This window comes from Cryptomeria japonica, chromosome 4 (genome assembly GCF_030272615.1).
Source record: "Cryptomeria japonica chromosome 4, Sugi_1.0, whole genome shotgun sequence".
Taxonomy (NCBI): Eukaryota; Viridiplantae; Streptophyta; class Pinopsida; order Cupressales; family Cupressaceae; genus Cryptomeria; species Cryptomeria japonica.
In genome coordinates this window covers 139,093,147-139,114,920 of record NC_081408.1, presented here as the reverse complement: position 1 = coordinate 139,114,920, position 21,774 = coordinate 139,093,147, and the positions used below count along the sequence as shown (strand labels likewise).

General features: G+C 36.0%; 2 protein-coding genes across 2 annotated transcripts; both read left to right on the top strand.

The window, feature by feature from the left end:
• Positions 1-2,943: 2,943 nt before the first annotated feature.
• LOC131874952 (disease resistance protein ADR1-like) lies at positions 2,944-4,680 on the top strand. The gene is made up of 5 exons (XM_059218917.1): positions 2,944-3,004; positions 3,108-3,514; positions 3,757-4,112; positions 4,194-4,405; positions 4,526-4,680. Exons 1-5 carry the CDS (start codon positions 2,944-2,946, stop codon positions 4,678-4,680), a joined length of 1,191 nt encoding a protein of 396 aa, XP_059074900.1.
• Positions 4,681-19,968: 15,288 nt separating this feature from the next.
• Positions 19,969-20,391, top strand: LOC131874951 (probable disease resistance protein At4g33300). Its single transcript, XM_059218916.1, has one exon. The coding sequence runs from the start codon at positions 19,969-19,971 to the stop codon at positions 20,389-20,391; it is 423 nt and encodes a 140-aa protein (XP_059074899.1).
• The last annotated feature ends 1,383 nt before the right edge of the window (positions 20,392-21,774 follow it).

Below are 21,774 nucleotides of genomic sequence, written 5' to 3'. Positions count from 1 at the left end.
TCATATAGGGAAGCTATAGTCCAAAAACTAGTCTCTATCATAAATATGTTGTGAGTTATTGTAATTTTATGATTTTTTATAAGTTTACCTTCTAGATTATAAATCAAGGATTTTTTTTTATAATTTTGTACATTTTTGAAAAGCTCATCAAAATTCATCTTGGGTCTATTAATTTTATTTTAAAATTTGAAGCCAGCCACATTGTGTATTGGTCATATCAAAGATGGGTTAATTGAATTTGATAGAAAGGTTATCTATTGAGTGTATTTTTTCTTAAACGCTAGTTTCATTGGAAGTTCCTAATTTTGACAAAAATTGAGATGCATTACAATGGTGGTACAAATATATATAATAGCTCATGGTAAATCTCTAGCATGGAAATTATATTTTTACTTGTGTGCAAGAGGTGAAGTTAGACAATATATTTATTTTCTGGAGAAACTAGATCAAGATTTTTTAGTTATATGAGATCCTAAAGATGAAGAATAAGAACAAGAGGATGGAAATCAATATAAGACAAAAGAGGAAGAACAAAATAAAGAAGAAAAGGAAGAGGAGGAGAAATAACATTAAGAAGAGGATGAAGAAGAAAAAGAAGATGGAGAAAGAGAAGAAGGCTTAGAGGAAGGAGATGATATAGGTACATACACTTCAACTCAAGGGAAGGAGATGATATAGGTACATATCAAATATGTAGACATTGAGTATAGATTTGGAAATGAGAGTCAGAGATGAACCAATGCCTAAATTTGAGCCCAAAATGGTCAATAATTAACTATGGGGCTAGGTGACTTAGTCCTATAGGTGTTAGATGCAGATATTGATAATAGATTTAGGATCAGAAAGTTACTCTTAATATTCTCCTAAAGTTTCAATTTTTTTTTAACACTATTCAATGAATGATTGCCATTGTCAAGGGTTTTTCACTTCTTCAAACTCTAGTTCTTTTTGTCTTAGTCTACACTTTTTGGATCTGTATTTGTTCTCTGATGAACTTGCAACTTGCATGTACACAAGAGAGGAAAATATGTTGTTGGGTTGATAGGGATTTGTCTAGGTCAAACCTTGGATTTGGAACTAACTCTATAATGATGAATGAAATAGAAAAGAGGGCTTACCCTTGCAGGTTAAAGGTTAGATCTAGAAATAAATGCTCAATTTGAATCATAATACCTTCCTTTATAGATCTCCTTTTCCTCGAAGTATTCATATAAAGGTCGATGTTGCTGTGTAGGGCTCATGCATGTCTTCACATAAATTTGATCATGGATGTCGTCTTGAAAGCTTAAAAGCTTGAATACTTGACCTCTCCTTCATTGCCTTAATGATGCTTGATTGTTTGCTTGATTGGAACTGAATTATTCTTGAGGAATTGTAATTGAGAGTTATTTCAAATGAGGGCATAAGGATTGTTTTTATACCTATCTTAATGAAACATGTGTTGAAAATTACAAAAAAGACCGACATCAATTTTTGTTTCTCCATCAACATTTTCCAAGGGTTAGAGGGTTTGTATTTGGGCCTATTTGGATTGTTCTATGATGCCTAATGCCCTAGTCCAATCCTTTTGGACTGGGCAAAGGTCAAGAAGTCAAAACATAGAGTAAAAACCACATATTTAGCATTGGTTTGAGAAGAATCGGGTATACTTAGGGCATACAAGGTAGAAACACTAAAGTGAGGTCCAAGTGAGAATGAAAGTTTATGAGGATACAATTATGATAGTACACACACACACACACACAATTGTAAGGGGACTTTTATGAAGGGGACTTATGTGTTATCATTACTAGTTTCTTATATGTTAAATTGGTAATCACTATATGTCATTATGTAAATCATAAGTATTTCATTGAAACATTAATGTAAACTATGCAAGTGATATAAAGAAACACAATCATTTCTTGGTACCTCAATTTGAATACATTTGATTTACCCTTATCTCTTCACGTGTTGAGATTTATTACACTTCTTTCATCATTGTTACAACTTATTTAAATACTTTATAGTACAAGTCATTATGAATTAAGAAACATGGTTTTTATTTCTTATGATGAAACACCCATAATTTGTAATGAATTTATTATAAAAATATAAAATAATTTGAAATTATAACTTCCAATAAAATTAAAAATTAATCAAATATTAAACTTGTGAAAAAAGTCATGAACAAATGAATTCATTAGAATATATCTTCATGCCAATAAAGAGGTCCATAAATTGAATTTTAAAGATTAGTGAAGCTTTTAAAAGAATAAAATTAAATCAATAAAGACGTCCATGAACTGAAATTTTAAAAAATAAGGAAGATTATTAAAGAATAAAGTTAATTAAGCTTTCTAAAAAAGTTCAAACAAATCTCTATGCTGGGAAAAGAGAAACTTCTCGTTGTATATCGACGAAACTGCTTAAGAATGAAGGAGTTCGGAGTTTGACTATCAAAATTCTTAGAATCATGTTCCACGCATCAAAACAATAATGTGTGCTTTCCCCGCAATGAAAGGGAATTTACATCGAAATCTAGAAATCGAAAGATCACGCTTTCTAGAAATCCATCGCTGGTACACAGGAAGCTGCCATCACTCTATATATACACCACAAGCTCCATTTCTGAATTATTCAATCAGAGAAACTATAAGCTTGCAATTCTGAAGACTTAGTGAAGTTAGTGAAATTTCAAAAGACTGTGCAACATTTCAGAAGGATTGAAGTTGGCAGACAGTTTGTGAAATCTATATAACAATTTCGTTTGAGCAATAGAAAATGGATATCTTCAATTTCAAGGCGGTGTGCTCTAGAACTGGAAAGGGAGAGGCATACCAATATTCTTTTCATAATACTTTGCCTGTGAAATCTATGTTTTATGTTGGGTTGGGGAAGTCCATAGGGGATTTGAAGGAGCTTTTGTTCCAGAGCGACGCCTCCATTGTTGGTGTGCATTGTATGGGCGGTGGTGGAAAAACGAGTTTGGCATTGACTTTATGTGATGATCCCAATATCAAAGGTGACATTTTTAATCCATCATTTTTTTGATGGTTTTCCCAGCTTAAGGATTTTGTTGTTCTTTTGCAGCTTACTAATAACACAATTGTTTTTGTGGACATCAGGTTGTTTCAGAAATATAGTTTTCATCACTGTTTCACAATCCCCAAATCTGAAGGGAATTTTAGAGACAATATGGGAGAAGATCTTTAGGAGGAATGTACCTGAGTTTCAGAATGTGGAAGATGCACATATACAGCTTCAACAACGGCTTTTAAAGCAATCCAAGCCAACGCTGGTGGTGTTAGATGATGTTTGGTCGAGAGCTAATTTGGAGAAATTACTATTTGAGGCTCGCGGGTACAAAACCCTTGTCACAACCAGAGACGGTTCTATCATCCCCAGAAACCCCTATACTCGGCTATATCAATTGCCATTGTTGAACAAAGAGGATGCTCTCTCACTTTTCTGCTTGTCAGCATTTGGACAGACATCAATTCCAAGTACGACAGATGCAAATCTAGTCATAGAGGTATAGTATTTTCTTACCAAATATGAATAAACCCAAAGCTTCTTATCAAATCAAATAAGAAGAACACAAGTGAAAGGAAATGATGAGGTCATTTGGGGTTTTGCTTTGGTATATTGCAATTATTGGGTGTTCTCATTGTTCTGGTGCTTAAAGTACTCTGGAGTTGAAAGTACTCAATCTACAAAGTTATAATTCAAATTGCATAATATAATTAATAAAAATATCACTGTTGTGATTGACAGGTGCAAGAAGAATGCAAGGGTTTACCTCTTGCTCTTACAGTAGTAGGAAGTTCTTTGTACGGGGAACCGCATGTGGCCTGGGAGAATGCAAAGAAAATACTTGCCCTGGGAGAATCACTATCCTCATATCACAGCGAAGGGGTTTTTAGATGCTTGGAAACCAGTATTGATTGCTTGGATGATGTTGGGAGGGAATGTTTCTTAGATTTGGGGTTATTTCCAGAGGAAAAGAAAATTTGTGCTGATGCACTGCTGGACATTTGGGTTTATGTTCGGAAGATGGAGTGGCAGGATGCCTATATTATGTTACTGGGACTTGCAAGAAGAAATCTTCTGAATCTATCAAACAATCAAGGGTAAATGTCTTTCCTTGCATATAAATTTCCATGTTCTCATTTTTTCGAACATTGGACTGACTTGGTTGTTGCAATTATCAGAACTCAAGCAACAATCTCGTATAGATGTGCCCCTGAGCTGTCCTTTTCGCAGCATGATGTGATGCGAGACTTAGCCTTGTATTTGGGATGCCAGGACAGTATTGTCCACAGAAAGAGGTTACTCATGCCCGGGAAGGAGCATTGCCTATCAGAAGAATGGGAGTTGCTTAGAGATAGACAGGTCAATGCTCAAATTGTGTCTATTCACACAGGTGGGATATTTCGCCCAAATACTTATTTAGTGACAAAATTTGCAGGCTATGTGAACTATTAACAAATATTAAGATTTCTTATGTTCTAATTCAATTGCATATGTGATTTGCCTTATGCAGGTTCTATGGCTGAGAATGACTGGTATGAGATGAATCTTCCGGAAACAGAGGCTCTGGTGTTACACTTTTCTGCAAGCGAATATTTTCTTCCTCCATTTCTGAAAACTATGAAAAAACTCACTATTCCCAAACAGGGCAAAGTTATCAAAACTTAGACAAACTTTCTCTAAGCTTATGCGAAGGATTTGTTAAAATGTCCACATTCAATGACACCAACCTGCAAGAGTTTAACTTGGACCACTGCAGCGACTTGAAGGAATTGCCCCTTGCAATGTGTCATATGCCCTCTTCTCAGAGCTGGTCTTTTACCAACTGCCATCTGGTTGAAAAGTTGCCATATAATATCGGAAATATGAGTTTTCTAAGGATGTTAAGATTATTAGCATTACCAGGCCTGAAAGAGCTTCCGACATCAATTGGAAAACTTGAGCAGTTGGAATTTCTAGATAAAGCAAGTTTAGGTGAAACTTTTTGCAATCCAGAAGGCAATCCTCTGTAGCTTAAATTCCATGCCGTTGCAAATTTTTCTATTAAATATTGACATTCACTCGAAAAGTTATATTTTAATTGATAAAAATATGTCATTTTTTTTATTATATATAACTAATTGAGATTAAACAAAGTCACTTGGATTTAACTTCAAATGCAATTACCCTAGACTGATTGGACAGCGAAAATGACGTCTAATAAAAACAAGGTTTGTACTGTAGTCGTTGTCCCTACCAAAGTTGCAAGTTTGCAGGAAAATATGTTCGTGGCTGACAGAACCGTTGCCATCATCCGCCTCAAGAAGAGTAACTGTTGTAGAATTAGTCAATTAATTTCACACATGAAATTGCTGGGCTGGTGAGAAATGAATTGAGATATTTTAAATAATTTTCTCGGTTCACACAAATTTAATTTTAAATAATTTTCTCGGTTCACACAAGTTCTCGACTCGGATTATCTACCATAGTTTCAAACATTGTTCAACTGTTTGTTGGATAAGTAGCCAAAACAAGAAACTGAACGACAACCGCAAAAAAAAAATAATAAAATAAAATGCCAAAATATTCTCTCTGACTTTAAAAAAACATGACAAATAGGGTTAAAAAAAAAAATTCAAACATTAAAACAATTAAACAATAAAGAACATAATAAAATATAATTAAAAAATATATATATTTTTAAGATAAAAAATAACAATTATATTTATGTAATTTGACTACAACTCTTATTTTAAAAAAATAATATAAACTAGCAATTGCACTTTGGTGTGCAATGGGTATGCTGAAGAGGTGTGGAAGGTTAATTGGGGAAAATTTGGTCTATTTTTTAGATATATTTGTGTAGTTCATGAGGTCAATTTGTGGTCATGATGTTGTTTGTGCGACAAAGGACTTAATTGAGAGGTGATAGCTTAAAATAAACTATGCATCCACTTACAAGGACTCAATCATAACTCAAATGAAACCTTTGAATTGAGAAGATAATCAAATTTTATTAGAAACAGGCTCATGTTATGTTTGCAATAGGGTAAGCATGCAAGAGAGCTTGATATGGGGCTAGAAAGAGGTATATATAGAAGGGTAAGAGTGTGAGAGAGATGGGTAAAGAGATAGATATATAGATAGAGAAGAAGATGGAGATATAGATGGAGTCGAAGATCGAGATGGAGATTGGGGAGAGGAAAATGGAGAGAAGGACAGAGATATGAAAGAGACAGATAGAGAGGGGAGAGGAATATATAGATATGGAGGAGAAAAATAAATAGTTGGAGAGAGATGAAGACATAGAAAGATAAAGATAGAGATAGGAAGTGATATATAGATAGAGGGAGAGATATAGTGGTAGAGGGAGATAGAGATAGAGGGATAGGTGAAATATTCTCCTTGAGCAAGTTTGAATAGATTTTGAAGACAATTTCTAGATTTTGCCTTATTCTTTTGTCATTTTAGTAGCAACAGTCTATACACATTGGATTGATCTTGCTATTGTGATTCCATGAAGTTTTAGTGGTTGATATTGTATTGCTCTGGAAGATTTTATATCTTCTCTTTGTGCAGGTTTGAGGTGTGTTTATAAATTGTCTCTTATTGTATTGCTCTCGATGTGAGCAAGGGTTTAAGAACCCAGTCATGGTTCCAACTTGAAATCCCTTGAGTTTTTCCTAATGACCCTTGGGATTCAACTTGTGGAACCCTTGTATAGTGTATATATGTTTTTTAATGGCTTGGAAGTTGTTGGAGAGCAACTTGCTATCATTTCCTAAGCAAGCTCTGTCATAGCCTGACTAGGAAAATGATTGTTAATTTTGTCTTTACGTGCAGGGATGAGTAGTTGTAAATGTGCCAAGTGTTTGGAATGAAAAAGTGATGTATGACAGAGTCTCAGTGAAGAGGTGGAGGTGTGACAGGGTGGAGAGAGAAACAAACGCCATTGAAGAAGACTATTAACCCCTAAACCCTGAAAAGTGCCATTTTTGGGATCCGTACCAATACGGATAGACCAGACAGCCTACCCTAGTGGATCCAAAAAAATTTCCAAAAGGGTACTCAGATAAACAAAGGTATTGGTAGGTTCTTTGAAATTTTTCTGTGCATTTGCCCAAAAACCGGCAAGGTAGGGCTAATTGGGGCTCTAGGGTTACTAGGCCTAGAAAATAGGAAGAAGAGGGAGTGATGGGAAAATGGTGAAAAGCCAATTGAATAACCATTTGATTGGAGTTGAAACATCTATAAGACAACCCCTAGGACCCCTGCAAGTATATGTTGGAGGTTGGATGATCTAATGGTTGGATTTACTCTAGTGAATCCTAGTCATGCTTGAGAGTAACTGTTGAAAACAACTTGATAGGGAGCACTCCAAGGGAGTTTGATTGCTTGAATTTTTAGAAGGACGAGTGAAGAGTGTTGGAAGCCCACTAAAAAACCTTTACATGCATGTTGATAAGGTGTAACTCTCTTGTGAGAACCTCTCCCCATCAAAGTGGTATCAAAGCAAGCTAAGATTTGGGAAGAAGCCAGTTCATGTCAGAGACTGAGTCAGTAGGCAAAAATAGCCTCAGGATGGTGACTAATGTAGAGTTAACCAAGAAGGTAGAAGATCAAGAGGAAGATAACAGACTCCTCCGGGTAAGACTACAACAATTGGAGAGAAAACTAGACGTAGTTGAAGACAAGACTGATAAGGTGACAATCAAAATCAAAGAAGGGAAGGGTAAAGAAGTTGTAGAAGAGGATGGCACACTTGAACCTGATCTTATACTACTTGAAGAACCTTTCCTTAGAGCCATCAAAGCCTTAGGAGGGAAGTCACTAGAAGGAATGCCACTTTTTTGTGGAAAAATGAAACCAGAAGTAGTCATGGAAAGGATTGAAGGATTGGAGAATCACTTTGAATGTGATGGGATTAGTGAAGCACAAAAGGTGAAGGTAGCCAAATATAGATTCAGAGGAGCAAACTTGACTTGGTGGAAGTTCATCCAAGAGGAGAGACAAAAGGAGGGTAAGAACCCAATAGCCACTTGGAAAGGAATGCTAGCCAAGGTGAAAGAAGCATATATCCCTGAAGACTATGCAATTGAATTACACAAGAGGAGACAAAACTTGAGACAAAGAGAACTAGATGTGAGCAAATACACTGAGGAATTTCAGAACTTGTGTCTGAGATCTAAGGTGGTGGAAGATGAAAGAATTAAGGTAGCTAGGTACTTGAATTGCTTAAGATGGAATATACAAGAAGAGTTGAGTTTGTTGTGTCCTACTACTGTTCATAAGTGCTATCAATTGGCACTCAAGGTGGAATAGAAGAGTAAAAAGAAAAAATCGCAAAGCAACAAAGTTAGAGGTAGGGGAAGAGATGGAATAGGTCATAGAGGTAGCTATGGTGGAAAAAGTGTAGAGCAAAGATCCCAACGGGCATATAAGTTGGTAGAGCAGAGTGGGGATTCCAATAGCAAGAGTAGCTATAGAGAAAGGGGATCTAGAAACTCTAATAGATGAAGGTCTAGTGGATCAGGAAGAGGGTCCTATTTCACCATAATGAAGTACTACAATTGCCATCAACTTGGACACCCGGCCTATAGATGTCCTGAGAAGTCTTCTTCATCCTAAGGAGGTGAGAGGAGAGTTTGTTATATTCAAGAAGATGCAACAAATATGAAGGCATCAGAAGTGAGTTTAGATTTTAAGGATGGAGAGAATCTCATGGTGAGAAGAGTCTTGATCAAAGAACCGGTTTAGGAGGAACCTAGCCAAAGAAGATCCTTATTTAGGATAAAGTGAAAGATTATGGGTAAAGTGTGCATAGTGGTGGTGGATTCAGGTTACACTGATAACATAGTATTAGAAGAAGCAGTAAGTAAGCTCAACCTACAAATAATCCCACATAGTGATCCTTATAGGGTTACTCAGATAAACAAGGGACAACATGTTCTAGTGAATAAACAAACTTGGGTGGAGTTCACTATAGGAGGCTACAAGGATAAAATATTGTGTGACATCTTGCCAATGGATGCTTGCCACTTACTTCTAGGTAGGCCTTGGCAATTTGACCAGAAAGAAATACACCATGGGGAAACGAATGCCTATACTTTTCAAAAAGATGGGATCACCTATAAAATTCAGTCCATAGGAGACCAAGAAGAGGGTAGATCAAAAGGTCCCACTGTGTTGCTAGTTGGTGAGAAGGAGTGCATTAACACTCCCAAGGAAGGAGAAGGAGTGGGGTTTGCACTTTTAGTGAAACCAAAAGAAGAAAGGAAGGATAAGAAAATATGCATCCCCAATGAAGTGCAATAGATTCTAAATTAGTTTAAAGACATTTTTAGTGATGGAGCACCTACAACCTTGCCTCCTCAATGTGCCATAAGTCACCAAATTGACTTCATACCCGGAGCCTCATTATCTAATAAGGCAGCTTATAAAATGACACCAGAGCAAAATAAAGAGGTAGCTAAGAAAATACAAGAACTCTTGGACAATGGTTTGATAAGGAAGAGCATCAACCCATGTGCAGTTCCCACCATTTTGGCCCCAAAGAAGGGAGGTACTTGGAGACTTTGCACTGATTCTAGAGCTATCAACCAGATTACAATCAAGAATTGAGATCTCATTCCAAGAATTGAAGATTTGATGGATTGTTTAGGAGGTGCTGAATACTTCATCAAGATAGACCTCAAGAGTGGTTACCACCAAATTAGAATCAAGGAGGGAGATGAACGGAAGAAAACATTCAAAACCACAAAAGGATTTTATGAATGGCTTGTTATTGCATTTGGACTCACAAATACACCTAGCACATTCATGAGATTCATGAATAAAGTACTCAAGGATTATATTGGTAAATTTGTTGTTGTTTACTTAGATGACATCTTGATTTTTAGAAAGTTTAAAGATGAACATCTTAAGCATATAGAGATTGTATTGAAGAAATTATGTGATGAGCAACTAACTATCAATTGGAGAAATGTGAGCTCATGAAACTGGAGTTCATATATCTTGGGTTTGTAATCTCAAGTGGTGATTTGAAGATGGATACCTCTAAGGTAGAATCCATAATCAATTGGCCTACACCTAAGACAACAAGTGAAGTGAGGAGTTTTCATGGCTTGGCACAATTTTATAGGAAGTTCATTAGAGGGTTCAGTGAGATATGTGCACCTATGCTTGACACAATCAATGGAGGAGTGAAGACTAAGTTTCAATGGACAAAAGAAGCACAAAGAGGATTTGATCTCTTAAAGAAAAAGGTGGCTAGTCAACCAGTACTAGTTCTTCCAATCTTTGACAAGCTCTTCACCATTGAATATGATGCAAGCAACATAGCAGTTGGAACAATCTTAAGTCAAGACAATAGACTAGTTGCATTTTTCAATGAGAAGCTCAATGATGCCAAGAAAAGGTATTCTTCTTATGATTTGGAGTTATATGCACTTGTTCAATCACTTAGGAAATGAAGGCATTATTTTCTGCCTAAATAATTTGTGGTTTATACTAACAACCAAGCTTTTAGCTTCCTCAATTCACAAGAAAAGTTGAATCATAGGTATATCAAATGGGTAGAGTATTTGTAGTCATATAATTTTACCATTAAACATAAGAAAGGTCAATGTAATAGAGTTGTTGATGCATTAAGTAGAAGGTTGCTAACAGTTCAAGAAGTGCAGCTCAAGAGAATTGGAGTGGATAGTTTCAAGGAGTTATACCAAGATGATGAAGACTTTGCCACCATCTACAAGGTTTGTCAAGAGTTTAGAAATCATTTTCATGGTGAATATGCAGGTTTTACCTTACAAGATGGTCTTTTGTTTAAAGGAGGACAACTTTGTGTACCTAAAGGGTCCATGAGAGAAAATTTGATGCAAGAGAAGCATAATGATTGCTTAAGTGGACATTTTGGATTGAACAAGACTTTGGAGCCTATCCACAGATTCTACTATTGGCCAAAGATGCAAAGGGATATCAAAAAATATGTGGAGAAATGTGTGGTTTGTCAAAGAGCCAAGGGTACTTATTCTAATGCTGGTCTCTATCAGCCTTTACCTATCCCAAACCGGCCATGGGAGTGTGTAAGTATGGATTTTTTTGTTGGATTGCCCAAGACCAAATCAGGATTTGATAGTATTTATGTTGTGGTAGATAGACTTAGCAAAATGGGCCATTTTATTCCATGTAAGGTGACTCATGATGCTAGTCATATTGCTGATTTGTTTTTCAAAGAAGTCATTGGGATTCATGGCTTAACTATCAATATAGTACTAGATAGAGATGCAAAATTTATTGGTCATTTTTGGAAGACTTTATGGCAAAGATTGGGTACTAAATTGTCTTTCAATTTAACCTACCATCCCCAAACAGATGCCCAAATAGAGGTGGTCAATAGAACACTTGGAAAACTTCTTTGGTTTTTGACAAAGGAGTATGGACAAGCTTGGGATCAGATCACCCATCAAGCTGAGTTTGCCTACAATGATAGTGTGATTAGATCAACCGGTAAGAGCCCTTTTCAGGTAGTTTATGGCCTTCATCCCAGAGGTTTTTTGGAGCTTAGAGATATTGGGAATATGGGACAATAGAGTGTACATGCTATGGACCTGGCTCAATCCATGCAAGAGATTCATGAATAGGTTAGGAAAGCATTACTAGACACCTCTCAAAGGATCAAAGATAAAGTGGATGAAAAGAGAAAGGATATACAATTTTCTATTGGGGACTTGGTCATGGTTAATTTGAACAAAGAAAGGATTCAAAAAGGTGTCCCTACTAAACTTTAGATGAGGAGGATTGGACCTTGTAAGGTCTTGGCTAAGTATGAAAACAATGCCTACAAACTTGACCTACCCGAAGACATGGCTTTATCTCCTATATTTGATGTAATAGACTTGGTGCAGTATAAGGGCACACTTCCAGAGGAATGTAATAGAGTCTCAGAGGTCTCTCAAGAACTTTCAGACCTGCCCCTACCACCTATAACCATCCTACAACCCAAGAAAGTATTGGATTCTAGAATTCTCAAGAAGACAAGGCACGCCGCCTACATGGAACATTTGATCAAATGGAAGCAACTTCCAGCATCTAAGGCTACTTGGGTACCTGAAGCATATTTTTCTAATCTTGGCATTCCCCTCTCTTTGTTTCCTAAAGGAGTCACTTGACTTCTTTCTCATTGGGAGAGTAGAGTGCATGAGCACCTAGCTTTTAACGATTTTGTTGATGCATGTTCCTAATTTTGGTGTGATAGTCCTTATTTTGGATTAGTGTTTGAATAATGGAATAATTAGAGGTCCACATGTGTGTTTGATAGTCATTAGAAGGCTGATTGTCACCAAGGTTGTTTGTTTTCACAAATTTGGCCAATGAGCCCTTGTAAGCCTAAAATGGCATAAATTTGCATTATGATGTAAAACATATTTTAAAGCCTCATTAGGAATTTACTCATGTCATTTTGATGTTAGGGAGTCATCCTAGGAGGTTTAGGATGAGTAGAAATGCATAAAAGGCAAAAATGCACATTTGAGCAAAAGTTGTCATTGTTGCTTGACAACTTTTTGCAACTTTTTGAACAACTTTGCATTTTTGAGAAAATCAGTGGCTAGGAAACTGATGAAGAGTTTTTTATGACAAAAAAGGAATACAAAATTCTGCTTGAATGATTGTATATGGGTTGGAATATCCTTGAGCAAGTTTGACTAGATTTTGAAGACAATTTCCAGATTTTGCCTTATTCTTTTGTCATTTTAGTAGCAACAGTCTGTACACAATGGATTGATCTTGCTATTGTGATTCCATGAAGTTTTAGTGGTTGATATTGTATTTCTTTGGAAGTGTTTATATCTTCTCTTTGTGCAAGTTTGAGGTGTGTTTATAAATTGTCTCTTATTGTATTGCTCTTGGTCTGAGCAAGGGTTTAAGAGCCCAGTCATGGTTCCAACTTGAAATCCCTTGAGTTTTTCCCAAAGAACCCTACGATTCAAGTCATGGAACCATTTTATAGTGTATATATTCTTTGTAATGGCGTAGAAGTTGTTGGGGATCAACTTGCTATCATTTCCTTGGCGAGCTCTGTCATAGCCCGACTAGGAAAATGATTGTTAATTTTGTCTTTACTTGCAGGGATGAGAAATTGTGAATGTTCCAAGTGTTTGGAATGAAAGAGTGATGTATGGAATACTTTCAGTGAAGAGGTGGAGGTGTGACAGGGTGGATAGAGTAACAAACCCCATTGAAGAAGACTGATAACCCCTAAACCCTTAAAAGTGCCATTTTTGGGATCCATACTAGTACTGACAAAACATAAAGCCTACCCTAGTGGATCCAAAAGTTTTTAAAAAAGGTTATTTAGATAACCAAATTTATTGGTAGTTTATTTTAAATTTTTCTAAACATTTTCCAAAAACCCGCAAGGTAGGGCTAATTGGGGCTTAAGGGCTACTAGGCCTAGAAAATAGGAAGAAGAGGGAGTGATGGGAAAATGGTGAAAATCCAATTGAAGAACTATTTGATTGGAGTTGAAACAACTATAATACACCCCCTAAGACCCCTACAAGTATATGTTGGAGGTTGGATGATCTAACGGTTGGATTTACTCTAGTGAATCCTAGTCATGCTTGAGAGTAACTACAGAAAACAACTTGATAGGGAGCACTCCAAGGGAGTTTGATTGCATGACTTGTTAGAAGGACAAGTGAAGAGTGTTGGAAGCCCACTAAAAAAATCTTTACATGTCTTCTGATAAGGTGTAACTCTCTTGTGAGAACCTCTCCCCATCTGGTTTTGGTCTAGTTTGTTGGTCGAGCAAGAAGTAGTTTGCAATTGCTCTTTCACTAACAAAGGATGAGTATTCGAGGGGTACTCATTGCAACCATTAAGGATATTTGGCTTTAGAATATTCTCACTGAGTTTTGTATTCTAATAAGAAATCCTACCATCATATTTTGTGATAATCAAAGTGCTATATTGATCTCAAGATATCTAGTTCATCACTAGAGGAAGAAACACATTGAGATACATATGCACTACATGTTGGGAAAATGGTATCTCAACCTTGCATTTACATGAGGTTACTATTTGTAGTATGTTTTCATTTGAGCATAAATTGTGAGAAATTCTCTCCAAGTCTTTTGGTTAGCTAGATAAGCATTCTGGTAAAGTTACATCGCAAGATCATAACTAGTTTTGAAGATTAAATTTTCCATTTTGGAGGGGTCCAATGAAAGGTTTAAATTTGATTTTGAGGACTTTAGAGGCCTCAAAATGACCTAAAAAGTGGACATAAATGGTATAGTGGTTTATGAGGCAATAAAGCACTTCACGAGCTTTCTGGTGCTTCAAACAATTCGTCAATAGGACACATGATTCTCAAGTTATGGCCTCTGAAAGTTTGAACTCCTTAAATAAGAAATATAAAATACATCGGACACATAAATGAGCTGTAAAAAGGGAGGGACACATCATAGGGCATCTAGAAGGGAGATACGGTCGGCTACACCTTATTGGATGGTTTTAGTCCATGGTTTTGTAATACTATTTGACTATTTCTTGTATTGTATCTCCTATATATGAGGTGTGTGAGATAGAGGTTATGTGCAAGAGTCTTATAGCTATTAAGTTACCTCTAAATATATGATTAGTTGTACTCCTACAAAGAGCTTGCTCTGCAAGTATATTGTAATCTATTTTGATTGCAAAATAATATATTGGGTGACTTTTGGAGTGTGGGGTTTTTCTTCCGAAAGGGTTTTCCCATGTAAATCACTGTGTTATGGTTTGAATGTTATTATATCTATTTCTTTTTTCTGTAACTGTTGTGACGATCTATAATTTTTTTTGCATTACCATCCTCTCAAGGTTAGTGTAGGAAGTTGTTTGGCTACTTAACTTCCTTACAAGTAGTATCAGAGCTTGATCACCTTTGGTTTCAGTTGTGAGTTGTTGGATTTTTTGAAATAATCTAGATTTGAGTGGGAGATTTTGTAGTAGACACTTTTTGATCTTGTTGTAGGAATTTTCAGATGGCACGTTCGCCAGGGAAAATAGAGGTGGAAAAATTTAATGGAACAAATTTTGAGATGTGGATGCTGAAGATGGAATATATGCTAATAAATCAAGATCTATGGAATTTTGTTCATGCAAATGTCCAAAGACCCTCAGATCCTACTACGTCAGCTCAGTATGATATTATGGAGCAAAAAGCCAAGGGTTTAATCAGACTGTGCTTGGCAGACTCTGTTCTGATCAATGTCCACGAAGAAAACATTGCAAAAAAGATATGGACTAAGCTAGGTGAAATGTATCAAGCGAAATCTTTATTAAATCAAATATTCTTGAGGAAGAAATTATATTCCTTGAAGATGGAATAGGGTGGATGAGTTGCAGTCCACCTGGAAGCATTCAATATGTTGGTGGGTCAATTAGTATATGTCGGTGTTAAGATGAATGAAGAGGAGAAACACCAGATCTTGCTTTGTTCTTTGCCTGATTCATGGGATTCTCTTGTTATGGCTATCAATAGTACTTCTATTGTTTTGAAGTCTGAAGATGTTGTGGGTGCCCTACTTGGTGAAGAGATGTGAAGGAAGGTATTCCACAGTTTGAAGGGATCCCTAACTATTTGTGGAAGACCTAAGGAGAAAGGCAAGAAGAATAAGAAGTGTGATAAGTCTAAATCGAGAGGGAGATTGAATCTCTTGGAAAGTCCTAAGTTATTTGTTGGAATTGCGGTAAATCTAGTCACATTCATAAAGACTACAAAGAAGAAAAGAAGAAGATCAATTCTGATTCTAAGTCTAAGAAGGAAGATGGTGATGTATTTATTGTAGCTTTAGCGACTCATACAGGTAGTGATGCCTAGTTAATTAACTCAGGTGCATCTTTTCATATGACTGCCAATAAAGATTGATTTTCTGAATATAAAGAATTTAATGGAGGTAAGGTGTACTTGGGTGATGATTCACATTTAGACATTGTTGGTTGAGGTAAAGTTAGAATCAAGTTTTTTGATGGTAGAGTAAAAAGGATTAATGGTGTGTTGTGTATCCCTCGTTTAAAATGAAATCTGTTATTTGTGAGAAAACTGATAGATGTAGATGTGCATGTAGTCTTTTTTGAAGAAGGACGTAAGATGATTAAGGGTGCTATGGTAATTGCTAGAGGTGTTAGGTCTTTAGATATTTGAAGGGCGCCTTAGAGTATTCTTTTTGTTATCATGGTAATTAAATTGGAAATGTTATTTCCGTTCATATTCATGGTTATGTTGATTTAGACTGGGTAGGTGATATTGATAGCAGAAGATCCACCAGTGCTTATGTGTTTACTTTATTTGGTGGTGCAATTAATTGGATGAGTAAGCGACGAGCTATATTTGCTTTGTCCACTATTGAAGTAGACATTAGAATAAAAGAAGGGGCCATGACAGTTTATTGTGACAGTCAGAGTGTGATCTGCCTAGCTAAGAACCCAACATTTCATGCCAGGACCAAGCACATTGATGTTCAATATCATTTTGCTAGAGATATGGTCAAAGATGGTAGGGTGACGCTGGTTAAGGTAGAAACTTTCATGAATGTTATAGATTCTTCAACTAAGGCCGTGAGCATAGAGAATTTCAGATGGTGCTCGAAGTCTATGGGCCTCATGGGCCCTAGCAATTGATTTATTATGTTGATACTCCCTTTGCTCTTGCAAGGTGTTCAACAAGTGGGAGATTTGTTAGAAAAATGGTGTCTCAACCTTGCATTTATATGAGGTTAATATTTATAGTAAGTTTTTATTTGAGCAAGAAATGGTGCGAAATTCTCCTCGAAGCTTCTGGTTGGCTAGATAAGCATTCTGGTAAAGTTATGTTGCGAGATTACAACTAGTTTTGAATATATTAAATTTTTCATTTTGGAGGGGTCCAATGAAAGGTTTAAATTTGATTTTGAGGACTTTAGAGGCCCCAAAACGCCCAATAGAGCACTTTGTGAGATTTCCAATACTTTAAACGGTTTGTCAATAAGACACATAGTTCTCAAGTTATGGCCTCCGAAAGTTTGTAGTCTTGAAATAGGAAATATAAAATACATCGAACACATAAATGAGTTGTAAAAAGGGAGGGACACATCACAGGGCATCTATAAGGGAGATAATGTCGGCTACACCTTATTGGGTGGTTTTAGCCCATGGTTTTGTAATATCATTTAATGGTTTCTTGTATTGTCTCCTATATATGAGGTGCGTGAGATAGAGGTTATATGTAATAGTCTTATAGCTATTGAGTTACCTCTGAATCTCTGATTAGTAGTACTCCTATGAAGAGCTTGCTCTACAAGTATATTGTAATCTGTTTTGATTGTGGAATAATATTGGGCGGCTTTTGGAGTGTAGGGGTTTTCTCTCGAAAGGGTTTTCCCCATGTAAATCATTGTGTTATGGTTTGAATGTTATTATATCTATTTCTAGATTTTTTGTAATTGTTGTGATGATTTGTAAAAGTTTTTGCATTACCCTTCTCTCAAGGTCAGTGTAGGAAGTTGTTCCCCTACTTAACTTCCTTACACTACATTTAGGAGCTGATTTAGGAAGCCATCATTGATCTTAAGTATTGTTGTACCTCGAATTAAACTGTAGACAGCTTCACCAAACCCTTCACCGAAAGTTCATTCATTCATTTGTGATCTTTGCTTGGGATACGATAGGTGTCTACTTTAGGAGGAGCTTCTTGTTCATTCATTCTTTCTCTCTCTAATTAATGGGGGGTTATTCCTCTTATGGGAAGGCTTCTTCTTTTACGAGGGATATCTATGTACGAGGATACCTAACATAGCCTCATTTGTCAGGACCCATCTTTTCACCCATCTAAGCTATGCTTAAGGGGGAGTGTTAGTGTAGGGTTTTTAATTTCCTTATGTTAGGGGGTATTTATTTTTCCTACACATATTTTTTAAGGTTTCTTAAGTTATTAGGAGTGATTAATATGAGGACACGTGGCGATATACTTCAGCTACATGTGTAACTCTCCACCTCACATGGGTACTTGAGTTAAATACCCTCTTTTTGCTTGTTGTGCCACCTATCATAACCACTATTTTGTCATTTCCTAAGTGGGTTATGGTGTAGTTGTGTTTCTCACCCAATTTTGGTTTTATGTGCCACCTCTTACAAGTCCTTTTATGCTTTCATGTAAGGAGGTTATACCACATGTTTTGACATTTACCAAGTAAGTAAAAACCTCCCACCTTTTATGGGGTAGAAGGTAAAACCTCCCACTTTTTATGGAGGTGGGAGTTAATGCACCTATTGGAAGTATATGCTATTGTTTTTCCTATATCATAAGCATTATACTCTTACCTTCATTAGTTCAGTGATAGCTCAGTGAGAGTCTTCTCAAAATTCTCTTCTTTGTCTGTATGTTTCTCTTGTGTAAGATTCATCTACATTTAGCTAATTTGATCTTTGATCATTTGTTGCTTGGAGTTTCATGTGATCTATGATCGACATTAGATCCTGACTCGATTCTTGCTTCTCATAGGATCTAACATGTATTAGCCTGCTCTTTCTAGATATGTATTTGTTTTCTGCTAAACATGTAACTTGCACACACAATAGAGGAAAAAATGTTTTTGGGTTGATTGGGGTTTGTCTAGGTCAAACCCCAGCTTTGGAATTAACTCTATAATGATGAATGAGATATAAAACAGGGCTTACCCTCGAAGGTTAGAGGCTACATCTAGAAATAAATCTTCAATTCGAATTGTTATATATTCCTTTATGAATCTCTTCTTCATTGAAGTCTTTAATAAAAGGTTGATGTTTCTATGTAGGACTCATGCATGTCTTTGCATAAATTTTATCATGAATGCCATCTTGAATGAATACTTGATCTCTCCTTCACTGCCTTTATGATGCTTGATTATTTTCTCAATTGGAATTGAATGCAAAGAAAAAACTTTCCCAAGGGTAGTCCATATCCATTTATCATGAAGAAGGGCTTTTCAGATGCCTGAAGACCAGTATTGATTGCATGGATGATTTTGGGAGGGAATGTTTCTTAGACACAGCCTCATTTCTAGAGGACAAGAAAATTTGTGCTGATGCACTACTCAACATTTGGGTTTATGTTTGGAAGTAATGGAGTGGCAGGATGCCTATGTTATGTTACAGGAACTTGCAAGAAGAAATCTCCTCAGTCTAATAAGAAATCAAGGGTAAATGTATTTCCTTGCATATAAATTTCTTGTTTTCATTTTTTAGAACATTGGGCTGACTTGGTTGTTGCAATTATCAGAATCCAATCAACAATCTCGTACGGATGTGCCTCTGAGCTGTTCTTTTCACAGCATGATGTGATGCGAGACTTAGCCTTGTATTTGGGATGTCAGGACAATATAGTCCACAAAAGGAGGTTACTCATGCCCAAGAAGGAGCATTGCCTACCAGGGGAATGGGACTTGCTTAGAGATAGACAGTTCAGTGCTCAAATTGTCTCTAATCACATTGGTGGGATATTTCACCCAAATACTTATTTAGTGGCAAAATTTGAAGGTTATGTGAACTATTAACAAATATTAAGATTTCTTATGTTCTAATTCAATTGCATATTTGATTTGTCTTATGCAGGTTCTATGGCTGGGATTGAGTAGTATTTGATGAAACTTGCAGAGATAGAGGCTCTGGTGTTAAACTTTTCTGTAAGTGAATACTTTCTTCCTCCATTTCTAAAAACTATGAAAAAACTCAAAGTTTTGATAGTATGTAATTTGGGTTCTAAGAGGGCCACAATAAAAGGTCTAGATGCATTGTCTTCACTCCCTCAACTCCCACAATAAAAGGTCTAGATGCAAAGCAATACAAAACCAGGACAAAATTTCTCTAAGCTTATGTGAAGGGTTTGTAAATATGTCCACATTCAATTACTCCAATGTGCATGAATTTATCCTGGACCATTGCAGTGATTTGGAGTAGTTGCCCCCTGCCCTCTGTCATATGCCCTCTGTTCAGACATGGACTGTTACCAACTACCATCTAGTTGAGAATTTGCCATATAATCTCGAAAATATGTGTTCTCTAAGAATGTTAAGATTATCAGCATTACCAAGCCTCAAACAACTTTCGACCTCAGTTGGAAAACTTGGGCAGTTGGAATTTCTAGACATTTCACTGTGCGAGAGCTTGGAAAAACTTCCGAAGGAAATAGGTGAGCTCAAGAAATTGAAAGAGTTTGACATGAGAGAGTGTTATCATTTGAGGAGGTTTCCTAGTAGTGTTTGTGGACTAAGCTCCCTTAAACATGTTAGCTGGAATGAGAATATTGGGGACAAGTGGTTGCAAGCTAAAGCTTGTCCTATCCCTGATCTTAGAGTTGAAATTGTGGAAGCACAATTCACTTTTCCGATGCTAACTTTTTAGTGTATTTAGTTATGGGTATTCTGTAACTAATCTATACAATCATTATTATTTGTCTAGTTTATTAGGTGTTTCTAGGTGTTGGATTTTCATGTGCACATGGACAATGTATGGACTCTAGTAAAGGGCTTTTTTTTTTTTTTTGGAGAAGTACAATTCACTTTGGATTGGTTTGAAGATTCCAATAAAATCAGTTGCTTTCGGAATAGACTGTGTAATTTTTGGCATCAATGTTTCGGATCACATTCCATGATCCATCATGAGGATTTCTCACTCTACATGCTCTCCAGCTATTCATCCTGATGATCGAATGTGATCTGAAACGTTGATGCAAAAAATTACATACAGTCTATTCCAGAAGTAGCTGATTCTATCTCATGGATTGTGGAAACCTAATGTCTGTTATTGAAGATTCCTAAATTTGTACTCCGTATAATATGAATTAAACATAAGTGTTTTATTCTATGAGCGCTACATCTCCAGTGCAATTATTATAAAGCAAAGAGAAAATCCATGGAGTTGCCTTATAAAGCAAGTTTAGGTGAAATTTTTTGCAATCCAAGGCATTCTTATATATCTTAAACTCCATGCCGTTGTAAATTTTTCTATTAAATATTGACATTAACTCAAAAATTTATATTCTAATTAATAAAAATATGACATATTTTTTTAATTCTACATAACTAATTGAGATTAAAAAAGGTCACTTGGATTAACTTGAAAGGCAACCACACTATAATGATTGGATAGTGAAAATGAAGTCTAATAAAAATAAGGATTGTACGATAGTCATAGTCCCTACTAAAGTTGCAAGCTCACAAGAAAATATGTTTGTTTCTAACAGAACCGTTGCCATCATCTGCCTTAGGAATAGTAACTGTTGTAGAATGAATCAACTGATTGCACACATGAAGTTTCTGGGTTGGTGAATAATGAAATTGTACAAATATTTTCATCGGTTATAGGTACAAATTTTATTTTAAATAATTTTCTCAATCTACACAAAGTTCCTTTTCAAAATATCTACCAAAGTTTCAAACATTGTTCAACCGTTTGTTGGATAAGTAATTAAAACAAGAAACTGCACGACAATCGCAAAAAAGTATAATAAAATAAAATACCAAATAAATTCTATGACTTCCAAAGAATGATAAAATAAAATATAAAAAAATTGAAGCGCGATAAGTCCAAATCGAGAGGGAGATCGAAATCTCTTGGAAAGTCCAAAGTCATTTGCTAGAATTGTGATAAATCAGGTCACATTCGTAAGGACTGCAAAGAAGAAAAGAAGAAAAAAAAGAAGAAGATCGATTCTGATTCTAAGTCTAAGAAGGAAGATGTTGATGCATTTATTGCAGCTTTGGCGACTCATGCAGGTACTAATGC